At 31.7% G+C, this 17116-nt stretch overlaps 1 protein-coding gene across 5 annotated transcripts; it reads right to left on the reverse strand.

The window, feature by feature from the left end:
* Window positions 1–2732: 2732 nt before the first annotated feature.
* Window positions 2733–16429, reverse strand: LOC110994495 (bromodomain adjacent to zinc finger domain protein 1A). 5 transcript variants are annotated; one of them, XM_045630110.1, is made up of 26 exons: window positions 16100–16429; window positions 15567–15896; window positions 15197–15389; window positions 14396–14621; window positions 13930–14102; window positions 13544–13699; window positions 13153–13282; window positions 12836–12980; window positions 12431–12600; window positions 11995–12119; window positions 11234–11468; window positions 10815–11003; window positions 10105–10277; window positions 9519–9701; window positions 8819–8983; window positions 8551–8683; window positions 7903–8097; window positions 7001–7275; window positions 6163–6278; window positions 5553–5725; window positions 5186–5275; window positions 4558–4666; window positions 4231–4298; window positions 3724–3857; window positions 3342–3505; window positions 2733–3118 (listed from the first exon to the last, which is right to left on the reverse strand). In XM_045630110.1, exons 1-26 carry the CDS (start codon window positions 16210–16212, stop codon window positions 2959–2961), a joined length of 4323 nt encoding a protein of 1440 aa, XP_045486066.1. In that variant the 5' UTR covers window positions 16213–16429; the 3' UTR covers window positions 2733–2958. The 5 variants fall into 5 exon arrangements, with proteins under 5 accessions (XP_045486066.1, XP_045486065.1, XP_045486064.1 ...); XM_045630109.1 differs by having other exon boundaries at window positions 13930–14111; XM_045630108.1 differs by having other exon boundaries at window positions 10105–10274; window positions 13930–14129.
* Between the last annotated feature and the right edge of the window lie 687 nt (window positions 16430–17116).

The following is a 17116-nucleotide window of genomic DNA, read 5'->3' on the forward strand; positions in this document are numbered from 1 at the left end:
TGTAACACATTATATACCCCGTAACTAAATGACGAACACTTTTGGATCTTAAACTTTTAAACAAAATCACGCAATAACAGTATCACATTTTACAATATTCATTTAAATTGCAAACATTGTTTCTTGCTATTTGACACAATAATAATATCATCATCACAGTCACCCAGCAAGACTGAAAATTTCAAATGTGTAGAAAGAAAAAATTAATGACGGACACCAAGAAAATTGTCAATTGTTGAAGTCTAATGTAATAGACGAACAACAATAGTAAATTGTTAAATGGTAATCGACTATCGACATTGACATTGTTTTATTAAACATTTTAAATGAAGCAAATTAAATGTAAAAAATTAACATATAGATTTTTAAAAGCCAGTGATATTTTAAATAATAATTTACCAAGGTAAAAACAATTGCCAGTCTTTAAAGATATTATTTATTTCAGTTTAATTTAATTTCTGAAAGTATTATTGGACATTTTTGGTATTGCCAGCAGCGTCTGGCAGCACTGTTATGCTCTGTGCTCACTTGTCTATTACCTAAACCGTATAAGTCAATGTTTTATCTACATTAACTTCTATAATTCTGCAAATTTATTGAAAATCGAAGCGGAACAGGTTAGAATATTATTTTCTTTAACTTTATTTGTGTGTAAACTTAATATTATCTTAACATTTATGAACGTTCCTAAAGGTATATTAAAATCTATTCATGTCAGCCAAATATACGCTACATTGGCGTTTTTATTACGAGAGTTTTCCACAACCAAGTTACATAATGTTTTTTTATCCTATCATAGCTCATCAACATCATGTCCGAGACTCCAGCACGTCCGATGAAGTACCCGTACACTCTCTCTGCTAAGATCGCGCAATTCCCTTTGAAATACTATTTCCAGAATCAGTGGATCTGGCGTTATTGGTTGGCTGGTGGAGTAGTCCTCTCCATTCCCGTCTTTTACAAGATCCACAAGCTTTGTAAGTATTTACTAAATATTTAAAAATATTATTTATTACATTAGTAACTTTTGATTGTATAAATGATGCAATAATTAAATAATGGCTTTGAATTCTTTAAAAGTTAAATTTTTAATGTAGCTTAATTTTTACAACTAATTATTTGTATAAATCATAGATTTACCTATATTTGTGGAACTGCCTAGTCCTACAGATTTAATAATTATTTACAGCCAACTCTCCAGAGAATGTAGCAATCTGGGCTGAAAAGCGAAGGAAGGAAGCTGAAGCACATCACTGAATTAATGTATGAACCAACAATTGTTATTAATAAGTGTAATAAAATCATGTGTTAGTTAGATGTTCTTTTAATTATACATATAGAAAAAAGTACTTATACAAACTCTTCTCATATTACAAGTTAATAAGCATCAGTTCATTGAGAGTTATTTTTAGTCTTATTTTATCAATGCATGATATTGGTATTGGTACAACTAATTTTACACCAGTTTAAAGTTGCAAAATTGCTTTACAGAATGTAGTTTATGCATCTATTATAATAAATTTAATCATGTTAACAATATAGTAATTAAAAATTAAAACTAGATAAATATTTTTTAATCTTTATTTACTACAGTATAAATTAAAAAAAAATCTTATAATTACATCAATAAATAAATCAAGAAAAATTATAATAATGAAAGTGAAACAAATGAAAATTAACATAATACAGTGTTTTCGGAATGTAGATTTACCATGAATTCAAGTTTATTTCTAAAAGGATCTTATAAAAATACTGAACAGCTTATTAATAAAATTTAAAAACAAAACATGTCCTAACAACATTGGAATGAGCAATTAAACAATGCCTTGTCAGACGGAATTTTAAGTCCAATGATTTTATCATTACAAAAGATTAATCCTATAAGCCTGACAATCTTATAACCATTAAATTAGTTTAAAAAAACAATTTTACTTTAAGCTTCACAAAACGTAAAGCCGTTTGTACAAAAAGCATGTAAGATAAGCATATTTAAATTCTTTAACCAAACCAACATAATTCTATAACAGACATTATCCACTAATTAAAATAGTACACACTAAATCATCATCACATAAATCAACTACTGATAATTTAAACTTATTTTATGGTATTTAAGGCAGAATAGCCTGTTTGAGTATTAAGAGAAAAAAGTAGTCATTTAAATGTGAATTCTAGCAATTTGTAAAGAAATGATGACAAATATTACCATAATGTTTTAAAGTATGTTTTTTTTAAACAAGAACTATACTGCTGATAAACTGTATGGTAACACACCTTGGTTGAGTTATACAAAGCTTTCATTTATGAATTTTGGTTATTCTTTGCCAAAACACTAATTAACAATGTGTCAAAAGCCATGTTACTTTCTAGTATAATATTAGAACTAACTTTACAATTTTTACATTTATAAGGCATCCCTTAAGCAATCTTTACATTTCTATTGTGTTTTGAAGCCCAACCTTAAACAATTGGAATAATTGAATTAAACCTTTGGAAAGAAAAATATTTTTTCCAAAAGGTACAATTTATTGCACATGTGAACATGCACAATAAATTGATCATTTGTCTACTTCTAGCATATTAACTCAAAGCAATATTTGGTTGTGGAGTTATCACAGCATTATTACTCCTAAATGCTTATTACCTTTTGACCTGCAAAAGCAAATAAATCTATAAATTTGTCAAAGTAGTGTTTTCTCAAGTGTATACTTGTAATATCTATTTTTGAAAAAAAAAACTTGCTGTATGTGTAAGCTAATTGTACTTCGATTAATTGTGTTATAAATGGAAATTGTTATACAAGTTTTTCCTGCAGGCATTGATATTATAAGCAAACACAATTACAGAGGCTCTACACATCACCTGTCTTCAACATAATATTTTTTATTAAAAATTCAGGATATAAATAAGATTCCACTTTTATTGATTTCACTAAATACTCAAGTTCACTAAAACACACTATCGCCTTGCTTTCTTTGCTTGAGGTGTTTCATCACTCTCTGGCAGACTTCTCTTTAATGGTACATCATCATCATCATCAGGATTACTTTCAGGTAGTGGTGGTAAATTTAGTTCCTGACAGCGTTTTATTATGTATTTCTCCAACCGGTATCCAGCCCTGCAAAGAGTAAATGAAAAATATTAACATGCTCACATACAGTTTACGCCCCTTTCAAATTATCTACTATCCATATTGTCTGTTTATCTTATTAAAATAAAATTTACATCTTTCATTCAAATGTTTGAAATCGTCCAGAAACTAAAAGTTTATGAACTTAGTAAATATCACATAAATTTTATATGTTATAGTTATTCTCTTCTAATAATAGAAACACTCCTACTTAGCCACTGGATGTGTTTCCTGATTATATGTGTAACAGTTATGGAAGACCAATGCTACATCTGAAAGAAAGTCTTCATCTTTTGTGTACTGTTCATTTTCAAGCTTCTGTTTTACTGTGTTCAGGTCCATTGGAGTGGTTATGACATCTAGATAGTCGGGGACCTGTAATTAAAAACGAATTAATTGTTACTTATACATTTGGTTACAGGATCATAAATGAATTTTTGTGTCAAAGCTGGAGAAGCTTTAGAGTATGACACATGTATAATGAGAAATATATATATGTAAATATATTCTATAAAAATCAATCATATAGTTACTGTAAAATAGATTAAAATAGGGTTTAAATAGTGATTGGTTAAACTTAATAGAAATCTTACATCATCTATAGATACTGGTTCAAAGAAAGGCCAGCTGTCTTTGTGTTTTAATGCATCTCTCAACAAATGTTGTAATTCCTCAGTGTGCAGATTCACATCTTGTTTCCCTCTTCTCTTTCTATTGCTGGATTCATCTGAAAATGAACAAAAAACTAAATACAGTGTGATACAAGAGCCGTGCTAGCCTAAAAGTTTGAGCATGCCACTCCTCATCACCGATTTTCTGACTATCTGCGCATGTAACATTAGCTTAAACGGTGAAGGAATAAAATCGTGAGGACACCTTAGACCCAAAAAGTTGATGGCTGATCACTAACTTGCCCATTGGTGTGACAAATGATCTTCATACCTGACAGGTACAGAAATCTGAGGCTCAGATCTAAAAAGGTTGTAGCGCCACTGATTTATTTGTTTTGTTATTTTTTTTAATTAAATCAATATTTAATGGTAACAACTTAATAATTAAAACACTCGCATAAAACACCTAAAAAGACTTTGTTAACTCACCATGCACACCATTAGTCAGTGAATTCTTTCCTCTTTTAGTTAAACTGCCATTGAAATCTTCCTTTGATCTGAAAATAAGGTGTCATAAATGTATATTGTTATGTCATAGTATATTGTTAGTAGTTGATTAACGTAATACAAAAACACAATCAGTATTATGTTTTCATTGTAATTTAAATTTTAGCTAAAGTAAAAATTGCTTTAATTTAATAAATACAGCATAAATCTTGCTAGAAATTTTGAGAATGCAATAAAGTCATTGAATGTTAGAAAAAGATAGATAAATAATCTCATGGATTTATATAACATGTATGTTGGGTAACTCACTTTCTGCTTCGTCTATTTCCATTAGCCATTGGCGAAGGTTCTTTGCTGCCACGTGATCGCTTTGACTTTAATTTTACTAAAGCTGTATTAAATTCACTATCTTCTGAATCTAGAAACAACATTTTAATATTATTTTTTTTAAATACCAGCTTTATTTTTTTCCTTATGAATTTACACAACTAGTTTGCATATACATAGAAAAGTTGAAATTGAATAAATTATACATAACATTTACAAGTTAATTAAAATTAAGTATAATGGCTGAAAGTAATTAGAAAAGCACGTGCATACGCAATGGAATTGTCAAATGTAGACAGAGTAATAGAGGAATAAACATTTTCATAACGAACATAAAACAGCTTAATGTTTTAAACGACAAATTATAAACGAAAAAAACGGCGGAAAAGGATTTCGGAAAATAAAGTTAGATGAATTTGTTAAACGCCAAAGCGAAATAAAAATTTTAACGAAAAAATCGAGAAATAGCAATGGCATTGATACCAGGAGATTAGCAATGGTAAGTAGGAAGAAAAGAGATATTAGGCCGAATGCTGAAGAATGATACACCCAATGAAAATGTCAAATGAAGTACCAGGAGATAAGCGAGTGATAGAATTGGGCAACAAACCCGTCGAGTAGGATCGCTTGTGCAAGTTGCGCGCGTACTGCTGTATCGAGGACATGGCCGCGGCCGCACAACGACGGCGGAACGCCGGGGCTTCACAAATTTTTATATTATTAGCTTTTAAACTAAGTTTCGCAATTAAATATACACATAATGGCATTTAGCCTCATACTAAATACAAAGCAAAAAATACAGCACAGTAGAAGCAACATACTGCCATTGAATAATTAAAATTGTCCGAGCAAGATTTTGCAACAATTTTAAGACTCCAATATATGGAACAAAAGTCTGCGTTTAAAGATGTAAATAGAAATGTTTCCATACTTTGGGGAGGACAACTTTACTGATACAATTGGATAAAATAAATTACCTCGTGATTGAGGAGGCGCCAGACACTCGGCGCAGGTCCATCTCTTGGCGGCTCGGGCCAAGGGCGGTTGAGCGCACTCCATGTGGTACCTGTTGGAACAGGCGACGCAAGTGGCACCCAACTCACCCCCACTCCCACAAGTGGCGCATACGCCGAGGGAAAGGTCGTCGTCACTGAAACGTTTTTTAATGATCATAAATATTAGTTTAATCATATATTTAGTTATAAAACATATAGTATATATATACTATATGTTTTATAACGAATTGTTATTGTTGTTGTTACATCAGTTCTGTGACAGAATTTTAAATGCATTTCGTTAGTAACCTATATTAAATAATATATATAATTGTCGTAGTAAAGTAGTTAATTCTGAGAGTTCTCTAGGCAGTTAATCTAATAAAATAATTAAACTCTAATGTCTTGCTTCTCGTTATTATTATTTTGCCAAAATTCAAATCCAGACCATAAATTAGTTAATCAATGCTGCTACATTGATTAACTGATAAACGTCTAATAGTTAAAATATAAAATATTTAAATATAAAAATTATTAAACTATATAAACATATAAAAATATAACCATAACTATATCAAAATTCTCGTTTTACCTATCTTCATCCGCCGGCTCCTCCAGACTCTCTTCCGTGTAAAGTTTCCTGCGTTTACGAGGTGTTTTCTCTTTCGGCTTACACTGCTCGCAGAACCAGTCGCCATCGGGTACTTTCTATAAAACAATTAAATAGATATGTAAGAATAATTTATACATAAACACATTAATTAATTAAATCACGCGTCACGTAATGCTTTTAAAAATATGATAATGAAAATTAAATGTCTATATAAAGTTGTGATATGAATAACACGAAATCATACTATTTACCTGATATGGAAGCCCAGACTGTTGCATGAAAAATAGTTACATTATTATATTACAATAGTAAAAATGACAAAGCAGATAAATATTAAAGTAAAAATTTTTTTATTTATTTATTTAGAGAGTTTAAGTTCTATTCTCGAGAAAAAGAAGATTTTCTCCAGAAGGCTCAATAGGGTAACACTGAAGTCATATAAAAGTATATTTTTATTAATATATATACATGTCATAGCAGTAACAGATACTGCACTGCACTTTAATATAACTAAAACGATTATAGGCAAGTAGAAATCAGTAATAGAATTGATTTTTTTTGCAGTACATATTATATATGGAGAAATGTATGGAAGCAATGATCCAAATGGAAAGTTCGAGAAGCCTTTTCCCAAAAGAGACCAATGTTATGGAAATATTTAAGAACTAACATAGACTTAAACGGATTTGATTAGTATTTTTAATAGTATAGAATTAAAATAGCTGTTATTATTTTAAGTAAGTATGTATAAGTAGATCAATCGGCAAAATATATACAGAAAATTTAATATTTCAAATAAGCTATTCCGATAACTTACAGTCAACTGCGGTTTGAGACAATACAAATGGTGTCCCTTATTGCACCCATCACACAACAGCATGTTATCGGGATCCGTGCGTCGTCTGCACAATTTGCAGCTTGCGTGCAGCACGCTCGCCGTCCAGCAAACGCTCGCATCGATCACGAACAGATGAAGTGTTAGGGCTGCGATGCTCCGGGACTCCATGAGAGAGACTTCCCAACGTTCTAGGGCGTCCAGGTCGCACGGTTTGTTCCTGGCTTCTCGGTCTTTTCGCTCTTTGTCATCTAGACCTGGAATCATAATGTAATATTTATTTATTACGGAAATACATACATTATCCTTACAGACTATGTCAATACGATAATGGCGAGAAACATTTAATATAGTAAAGAACATATATAATATAACACACATAATATACACAATATAGCTACAGTCAATTGTAAGTCCCGTCTGTTTTCTAATTTACTGCATCCCAAGATGATATAAAAACCACGCAACTAAAAGGTTACGTGCCAACCGTTTGTTTCTCTGTTAAGTGATAAACCAATGAGTTGTTAATCAAATAAAAAATAGGGGTCTATCGAAGAGGGTAGATGATAATTAAGGGTTATACATATTTTTCTATGCTGTATCATAAAAATATAAAACTAAAAAAAATTTGTAAAAAAAAAATTGATTCTCAGACTTACTGAATATGCATAAAAATTTCATAAGAATCGGTCGAGCCGTTTCGGAGGATTACGGGAACGAATATTGTAACAATAGAATTTTATATATTAGATAGATAAATTTTGTGTTTGTATGGCTTAACTTAAAAATGCAGAGAATTGCATTATCAGCGTCAAGTGATAGGCAATATTTTGTAATGGGTTGACCAGCTCCTGGAGTTGTAATAATAGAAATTGAATACTCACCAAGTGGCCTTTTAATATATTTGTGATGAATTCCCTGAGAGACTTGCAATAAGGCACTCGCTAGTCCTCTGATTACTTCAGACTTTGTATCTTCAACGGGTTCCACCTTGATTCCATTCGATTTGGGTGTCTCCAAATAGTAAACAGGATCCCTGTATTTATTCTTTGGTATTTGTTTTTCTGTTTCCTCTGTGCCTGAAAGAACAGTATCCAATCAGTAACATTACCTAACAAATAAAGGATTGACCACTGAGTCTAGGATATAGTTTAATTGTGAGGGTATTGGAAAAAGCTTAAAAAAGGATTGATAATTTTAATTATAAACTTTTAATGTCGTTTCTTTATTTTCAGGTAGGATATTGTTATTAAAGTTAAAGATACTGTAATTAGTATAGTGTGTAAGTACTAAAATAAATATCTTTATTTTCAGAGCAACACATTTGCCTATTTTAATTTTATCATTTTCATATAAAATAAGATATATAATCTTATATATATATATATATATATATATATATTTGTATGATGTATGTCAATAAGAAGTGTCAAATTTTTTTTGAATGATATACCTAAATTCAATTAACTATTCAGGATTATAGTAAGCATTAATTAGTGAGTTTAGCTGGCTGTTTATTACTTTTAACGTACCGTTGGGTATTCGTAAAGTTCCGTCCGGTAGATGGGTGTCATCTCTAAAGGCTTTGTTTGGTCCCCAGTTCAAGAACTCTGCTTGTTTGTCGTAACTCCGCAACATTATTGTACCACGCCATGCTTCACGGTCCTGATGGTAAAATTATATTTAAAAAAACTAAAATATTATCAGCAACACAAACTATTAAAACACTGAATTAATTGATTTTCTAAATTTTTTGTCAAATACTTAGTATACTCATATCTAAGATATAATCACACATACCTTAACTTTAAGAGCTCCCAAGCATCCATGATGAATCTTCTCTTCAAGTTCCAGGATATGGTCTCTCAAAGCCAGCTCCAAAGCCTCCTCTAAGGAGCACTCCGGAGGAACCACTAGAGAAGGTCTGATGGCTCGACGACGAGTTGCCGGCGGTTGCAACGGTGTCTGTTAATTGCAAATTAAATATAATTGATAAGCATGTGATTGAATTTTTGAAAAAAAAATCCAAGACCGACCATAGATCAAACTTTGCATTACTTAGTGTGAACCACCTCTGCTATCTGTCAAATACTTCTCATTTTGACATTGACAACCGGTATAAATGCAACAAATTACAAACATGGGTAATAAGTTTTCATTACTTATAGTTACTTAACAATTCACACTTAACTAATTGAAATCACAAATGAGAAAAAATATTTGGGATAATAATTAATACTTACTAATAAAAATACTTCCAAAAACCTTTTATTGTTAATAAAAACTATGTTTTTAACATTGTAAAAGTGCAGGTACCTTTTATAAAACAATTAAATAGATACTATAATAAATAATATTAGAAATACCAATTTAGTTTGTTATGAAAGAGTTATTTTTCACTCAAAAGGGGTCATAAACCTTATAATGCATTGTTATAATTAATAAACGCATTTTAATTTATTTATAAAAAGTGTGATTAGGTATTGGGGACTGAAAATACCTGAGCTTTTGAAGTTCCATTAACTGCAAATGGACTTTTGGCCAAGTGTTCGATGAGCGAGTTCCTTTCCATCTCCAGGACATGTTTAAGGTCTGCTTCGCGAATCCCGCGTTTGTTCAGGGCCGCTATGAGTGCGTCCACTTGAGCCTCGTTGGTGTAAACCCACCATTGGGGACGTTCGCTCTGTAAATTTGTTATTGATTGCTTTAAAATTTACATTTATATTCTTAATTTTCTTTCTTTATAGTTTTTAGTTATTTTGAGAGTGATTAAAAATTTAAAATAATTCATTTTATTTATTACATTCTGGGAATTATTGTTGGAGAAGTTATTTATGAGTTATAAATGTTTTAGTTATCAGTACTGTGTATAATTATACCATTGAGGATATTATTGTAAGTTCGAATCCCGATGAATTATTATTTTGAGTGGTTACTAACCAAAAGTGGTACTCACATTCAGAGATTATAAGGCAAATAATCAACGAAACAGCTTCATACCATCCGGGAGTTTTTGGCACTCAAACATTTTAAAGATCATTATATATTAAAAAATTTTTTTTAATTAAAGCAAAATAATCACATACCTTTCCATGTACATAGCATGTGTTAGCATCAGCCGTGCAGACCATCAGGTCTCTCAGCTGTTCGATTCTGTCCGGTGACATTTTATTATTGACGCCGTTGACGTGGGCCAAAGGCTTCTTGGGTGAATTTCCGCGGGAGTTTGAACCAGACTCGTTTTCTTTGTCACTGCCTTCTGAGGAATATTTATAGCCCATCATAATATATGTGCTTTTACACATAGTTTCAATTAAATTAAAACGAATAACTGTTAGCAAGACCAGTGTTGGCCTAGTGGTCGTAGGTTCGATCCCCGGCATGTACCAATGGACTTATTATATACGCATTTAACATTCACTTGAATGTCAGGCACAGGGGGCTGATCACCTACTTGCCTATTAGATTGACAAATGATCATGAAACAGATTCAAAAATCTGAGGGTAGACCTAAAAAAGATGTACCGTCACTGTTTTTTTTAAAATTAGTATGAATATTGAATTAACAATTCTGTGTTAAACAAGTAATGCATAGCTAATAATTTGATTAGTTTAATCACTTATTTAATTTCTATGGACAAGTTATCAGCTTCCTCTACCCAACAGATGCCGTAAATTTTTAGGTCTAAGCCGATTAATTTAGTCACAATCTTAGCCGTCTCCATCAGGGTTCAGCGTCGTTTAAGGCACTACACCCACTCTGCTCTTAGTGTAGTAGAATTGAATTAAAACTGACCTTTCTCCCTAGCCCCCGAGTGGTACAGCTCGGTGACGTAGGCCAGCAAGTCTGCGGAGTCTGTGGGCGTCCGCTCGGGCAACGGCACCGGCTTGGGCCTGCAAGTGCCGCGGTACTCGTTCCCCGCTTCCACGAATAGACCGCCAACGCGACGCGAGATCCAGTAGCGGTGGAATGCTCGGTCCATACCTGCAAAAAGAATAAAAGAAACTGTTAAAAATTCTACTCCAAAAATATCGGAATTTCAATTAGCATTATTTTTAAAGTCAAAGAAAATTAGAAGAAAATATAAAATTATTTTATCTGCAATTTAAAAAAACAAATTTATATAATTTATATAGTTGGAATATTTATTTATTTATAAAAAAACACATAAATAGCTTACCTTTACTAAGATTTTATTTACAAATATATCTTACCCAGATAATTAGTAAACTCGAACAGCTGCATTTGCAACTCTTTCGATTTCTTCTCAAATTCAATCTTCTTCTGTTCACTCTCTTTAGTTATCTTATCAATGTCTTTCTTCATTTGTTCATCTACTTGTTTCGCCTTGTCTCCCGTTAGTTTCTGCTGTTCCTTCTTGGCTGCTGCTTCACGACGCAGTTCCATTCGAGCGGTCGCCAATTGAGGCTCACGTTTACGTTCGTTTATCTAAAATTAGATTTAAAAAAAAAGTTAATTTATTGCAATCATAAACAAATAGTTATATTTTTAGATTAGATCTAGTATGAGGTAAGGTAGAATTAATACTATCTATAATCGGATATTTAATTCCGTAGAATTCTGACAGCTATCACTTGTTTTTTAATTTCAGTATGAGTCTAAACATACATTGTAGTGAATGTATCCATTATGTCAACTATATTACTAATGGTTTACTAAACCTGCAATTACTAGGTAGTAATGCCAGCTAAAGAATAAAATAAATTAATTAAGTTAATTAAAAAACAACAAATATAATATATCTATTATATTTGTTGTTTTTATATTAGGTCACTTGAGTATGTAAATATTTGGATTTAGCTATTTTTAGGTAATACATAAAAAATACGTAGGATTTGATTTTTATTGCCCTCATATGAGTCGAATTTGTTTGTCTGTTGTTTGAAGATAACACTTTATAGCGATAAGGCCACCCATTGCATCCGAAATATTTTTATAAAAGCAATAAACTCACCTGAAGCAATCTGTAAGCCTGCTTAAGATTTTTGTACTCTTCAAATCTGTCTTCCACCATGTCACGAACTGTCGCGTAGCTCAACACTTGGTTCATAAGGCATTGCAGGATTGCGAATTTATCATCTGTAATCAATTATAACAAATAAAACCTGAGTATAAGGTGAACTTGTTTTGTTTTGTGTATTCCGTAGTTTCTGGGAAGACCAACATACCATTTTTTTTAATAGAACAGGGGGCAAACGGGCAGGAGGCTCACCTGATGAAACCATTGAACAGTAATCGATATATAACCTGAATTTATGCACTTTTACAGATTCAAATAGCTATTTTATATAAATTTTGTAATAACCAAATCCTATAGGTCTTCACTAAACTAAGCTTATTGTCATTACTTTATCCGGATCTAGGCTTGAATACTTATAAGCAATATTTACCCATCGGCAAATCGGCGACATGTTTCTGCGTGAGTCGCTTGAGTATTGCCGGCCTCTGTATCCTGAGGTGGAGACCCGGATCGTCATTGGAGCTGTACCCACCGCGCTGGTGATATCGCCAGGCCACACAACGGCTGCCCGCAGCACTCCCGGATGACAGGAGGTGAAGCCTGTAAGTCATCAAATATTTTGGTCCTTCGAGCCGGAATTAATCACGTATTACGATGTGACAAATGTAGTTTTTGTAGAATAAACTAACTATGGAATGCAACTGGATAAACCGAAGTGAAGATTAGTAATATAAATTCTATCTACGTAATATGTAATACAGTATACTTATAATTAATATTTATAGTTAGTATATATTGTCATAGCTTTTTATAGTATATTCATAAAAGAATTCACCTCAAAACCTCGCTAACGGTGGAAGGATCCAAAGGCAGCTTGCTAAGTGGAGTTCCGAGGTAAGTCTGGGCCCACTTACTGGCGCGAGTTGCTAGCTCTATTGCTCGGTTTACGCCCATCTCTGTTTCTTCACTATTCTTTTCAACTAAAAATACATTTAAAATCTTACTAAATGTAGTATGAATATATGTAGATTACAAGCCACATTCTTAGATTTTACAAATTTAAAATCATATAAGACTAATTCAAATATAAGCTATGTATCTAACAAGATATTTAAAATAAACAAATTGGTTAATAACTAAAAGTCGTGTTACCTGTGGACTCCTGAATGCCTCCTTTCTCATTGTATTCTTCTGCTTCATCTTCTTGCAATGAAAAGATAGCACTCAGAAACATCTGTATTAAGTCACTAAATGATCCCGCTGAATCTTTTACAGTTAACGCCTGAAAAGGAAACAGTTTCAAAACTTATTAATCTATATTATTAATATCCTATTGTATTATAAATGTGTAAATTTGTAATAATGTTCGGATATGTAATCTGGATAAAATATTTGACATAAAAATTGCCATTATTATATAATTTATAGGAACCATTAAATAACTATTTTTTATGGGACAATAGACAAACAAGTAGGTACTTTTTGTATATTGATAAGAATTCTAAAAAAGCGAATTATTGTAATATTCAAACACTTTATTTACCTTACGGAAAGTCTCCCAATCTAATTCATTGTGGAAAACATCTTTGGTCTTGAGTACTTCAGCATAGGTATGTACAAAGTCTAGCACAGATAGGAAATCACCAATGTGTTTCGGCTCTATGCCTTCTATAATAACTGGCGTACCCTTTGGTAATACCTGAGGAATTTTTAAAATAAAGTAGTTCCATTTAAAATATGTAGATATTAGTAGACTAGGTAGAACACAATAATTATTATAATTTTACCTTTAAATCATAATTATGAACATACAAATAACAAATATTATTAATTTGAAAAACTTAAGCAATTCATTGCTTTGTTGAGTTGGGCTGTTACTCTACTGGAAGCATGATTAAAGATTTTAAAACTGAAAAGTATTATTATTACCTTATGGTCTTCCAACTCTAAGTCATCTTTGACCTTCTGCCATTCCTTCATATACGCCATCACACGAGCTGTCTTCTCCTTTTTCTTGGCTTTTTCATCTTCCTTTCTCTGCCTTAATTGTTCCTCAGCTCGACGCATCTTCATTGCCAATTCTTGTGCATTCTTCCTAGCCTCTGGATTTACTATTTTTGGTTTACTAACTAAAGTTAAAGGAGTGTTTAACATGATAAAAATGACGTAAATAGATAGTTAAATTGATGAAGTAATTGGTGCTCATAACCTAAATATCTGAATAAAGACTGAATAGTACTGGATAAAGAAATTAAAATAAATGATAGGAAGTAGTAATTAAAATTCTTTCAGGTTTTATTCAAATAGGTTCAGTGGCTTATGATAATATTTTTATTAAATATTATTAACTTATAAATGCACACGCAAATATAAGTCTTCACTTAATTCTACATACCATCACTTTTGTCCGACTTTTTCACAAATTTATCCATTGATTCCTGTCTGCCCTTTTGTGGGCTCTTCATTGACTTAAGCTTTGAAGCTGATCCAGGTTTTGCCTGCACCTTGGATGTTGACGGAGACATCAACAACTTCTTAGATGGAGGGAAAATGGGTGATGTTCCTGTGAATATTTGGTCAAAGTGGACTTTGTTGATGTTGTATTTCTCTATTGCAGATGCCTGTAACAAGGAAATTGAAACTAAAGTTGTATTAATACATTTATACCTAGTTATCCTTATTTGACATTTTTAGTTTAAATTGTATATATTTCGTTTAAAGTGTAATATTTATTTTTTTGTTATTTATATTATTATCAAAGCACATCACAATTGAAGAGATGAATAAATATAACTTTATTTATTTATATATAGTCACTGACTATAAAGTTTAGTTTAGTTTCTGGTCTTTTTTCCCTGCAGCTTTTAGATATGCTAAGTAATAGATTATAATAGCGAGGAGAGAATTTATTATTTATCTTATTAGATTTAACTTATCTTGTTAGCAAAGCAAATTTAGATAAAAATCAGTAAAAACAACAACTACTTAATTTATTATTAACTAATATGTTTTACATTTAGTACATTTTATACAAATTATATATAACAACAAAAGAATCTGGAGATTTAAATAATTATTTAACAGATAACTTATCACTAACAAGTCATATCTTCCAGGCATCCAAACCAACAAGTGGAATAAAATAATAAACATTTTTTACAAATGTATGAAATAAGATGCAAAAATACACACATACCTTTATGGTAATAACAGGTCCCATTTCAACAAATTGTTTCAGAAACAGCCTGTTTTTATCTCGTGAATAGATACCCTTACGTCGTCTTATGCGTTCATAAGGTGCTGTGCCAATTTGTCCAGTAGCTGATGAATCATTTTCATCATATTGTTCCACTTCATAACAATAAGCAGAAGCTGGTAACATTGCTTTGCTAGAATAAAACAGAACAATTCAAATAAAATGTTAAGTTTTACTTCTTATTATTGATTTTATTTATACTTTTTACTATAAATTTAGAAACATTGATATAGCAATTGTTAAATGTAGCAAGTGGATAAAGGTAATGTGGTGTTGTGTAATGTTCAAAAAAATTATAAGTTGAACTTACTTATCGGGATGTTGTGTTTGAGAGTCAACAGATAAGATATGGGCCTCCCGCCAATTGTCACCCTCAAGGCAAGCTTCCACAGTCTCCCCTACAAAGTATCTCTCCCTCACATAATTAAACACATCTTCAGACATCTCAGCAAAAGAACTTCTATTAGTCTTGGTAGCAAGGTAAAGTATTGGTATTCTTAGTTCCATTGGGAAATCTCTAAGTGATTTCCTTGCAGCTTTTTCAGATTCCAGAGCCTCAGCATACGTCAAATTATTCTTTCCCGTCATCTCACAGGACCAAACCATCGAGTTAACGAGAATGATTCTTTCACAGTACTCCCTATAAACAAATTGAAAAAAGTTTGATAAATCGCAGCAAAGTCCAACGCGACGTGATAAAAATGAGAAACCTCATGTCACGCTCGCGTAACTATCTAATAGGCCGCACGAAACAATGTCAACGGCGTGCTCAAGTGATATCTTAGAAAGAGTAACGAAAAAAACAATTAAATGCGCGAAAATTATGTACCAAGTAATACTTACTCATAATCCTTGAATATCTCATCGGTGATCTCACAGTGGAAAACTTCATCATCATCACGCAGATACCCTGACGCCGATGATTTCTCAAAGGCTTTTCTTTTTAACAGGGGCATGTTTTGAGTTCGCGGGTCACAGCGGTGGGAAAACTAGTTACAATTCGATTTCTTTTAACACTTCACTCCTATTTGACACAAGTTTGTACGGCGCATTGAAAAACACAATTAGATTTGTTAACATTAGCAAATTATTAACATTTATCAAGACTGGAAATGTAAAATTTGTTGCGTGGTTTCAGTTGACAAGCCAAAAAACGGCGCGCTAAGCGCTTCCTTCTACGCCAGAAACATATGAACTGGGTTGTCAGATGAGCAAAAAATTAAATTAGTAGAATCATTTAGTAGAAAAATTTCTGTACTTATTTGTATATTTAAAAAAACTACTTGATACATTCAATATTATATACTTTATATATTAATAATTATTTAAAATTACATATGCAAACAATTTTTTATTTCTTAATACTAAAGGAACAAACATTAAATAGACCACTAGTTTCTAAGTCTTTAGGAAACTCGTATCACCTAAGTCCCTTTTCAAATTTTTAATCGTAAAATCCTTTTAAAACGGAATACTAAATTTCCAAGACTGGAATGTGTTGTAGAAATCTGATAAACCCTGATCAATCTGATTCGCATAAAAAAGATTATTGGTATGCTTTTGTGACGATATTTACTCATTGAAGTGAAACTTCTTTAACGACGTATGGGAGAAATTTTGTAAGAAAATCGTCACGTTTTTCGGTTACGCTCCATGTTGCTTGTTTTATCGAAGTTTAGAATGTATAGTGACGTAAAGAATATAATGTAATATATGATAATAATAACAACAATATATTCGTTTTGAAGTTTGGTTTGAAATAAGAATAACAATATATTAATTTGAAAGTGATAAAATAAAAAGACTTGTTCAAATTTAAGTGAATTTACAAGAAAAATGGGAGTGATTATACATTTCATT

This window comes from Pieris rapae, chromosome 11 (assembly GCF_905147795.1).
Source record: "Pieris rapae chromosome 11, ilPieRapa1.1, whole genome shotgun sequence".
Taxonomy (NCBI): domain Eukaryota; kingdom Metazoa; phylum Arthropoda; class Insecta; order Lepidoptera; family Pieridae; genus Pieris; species Pieris rapae.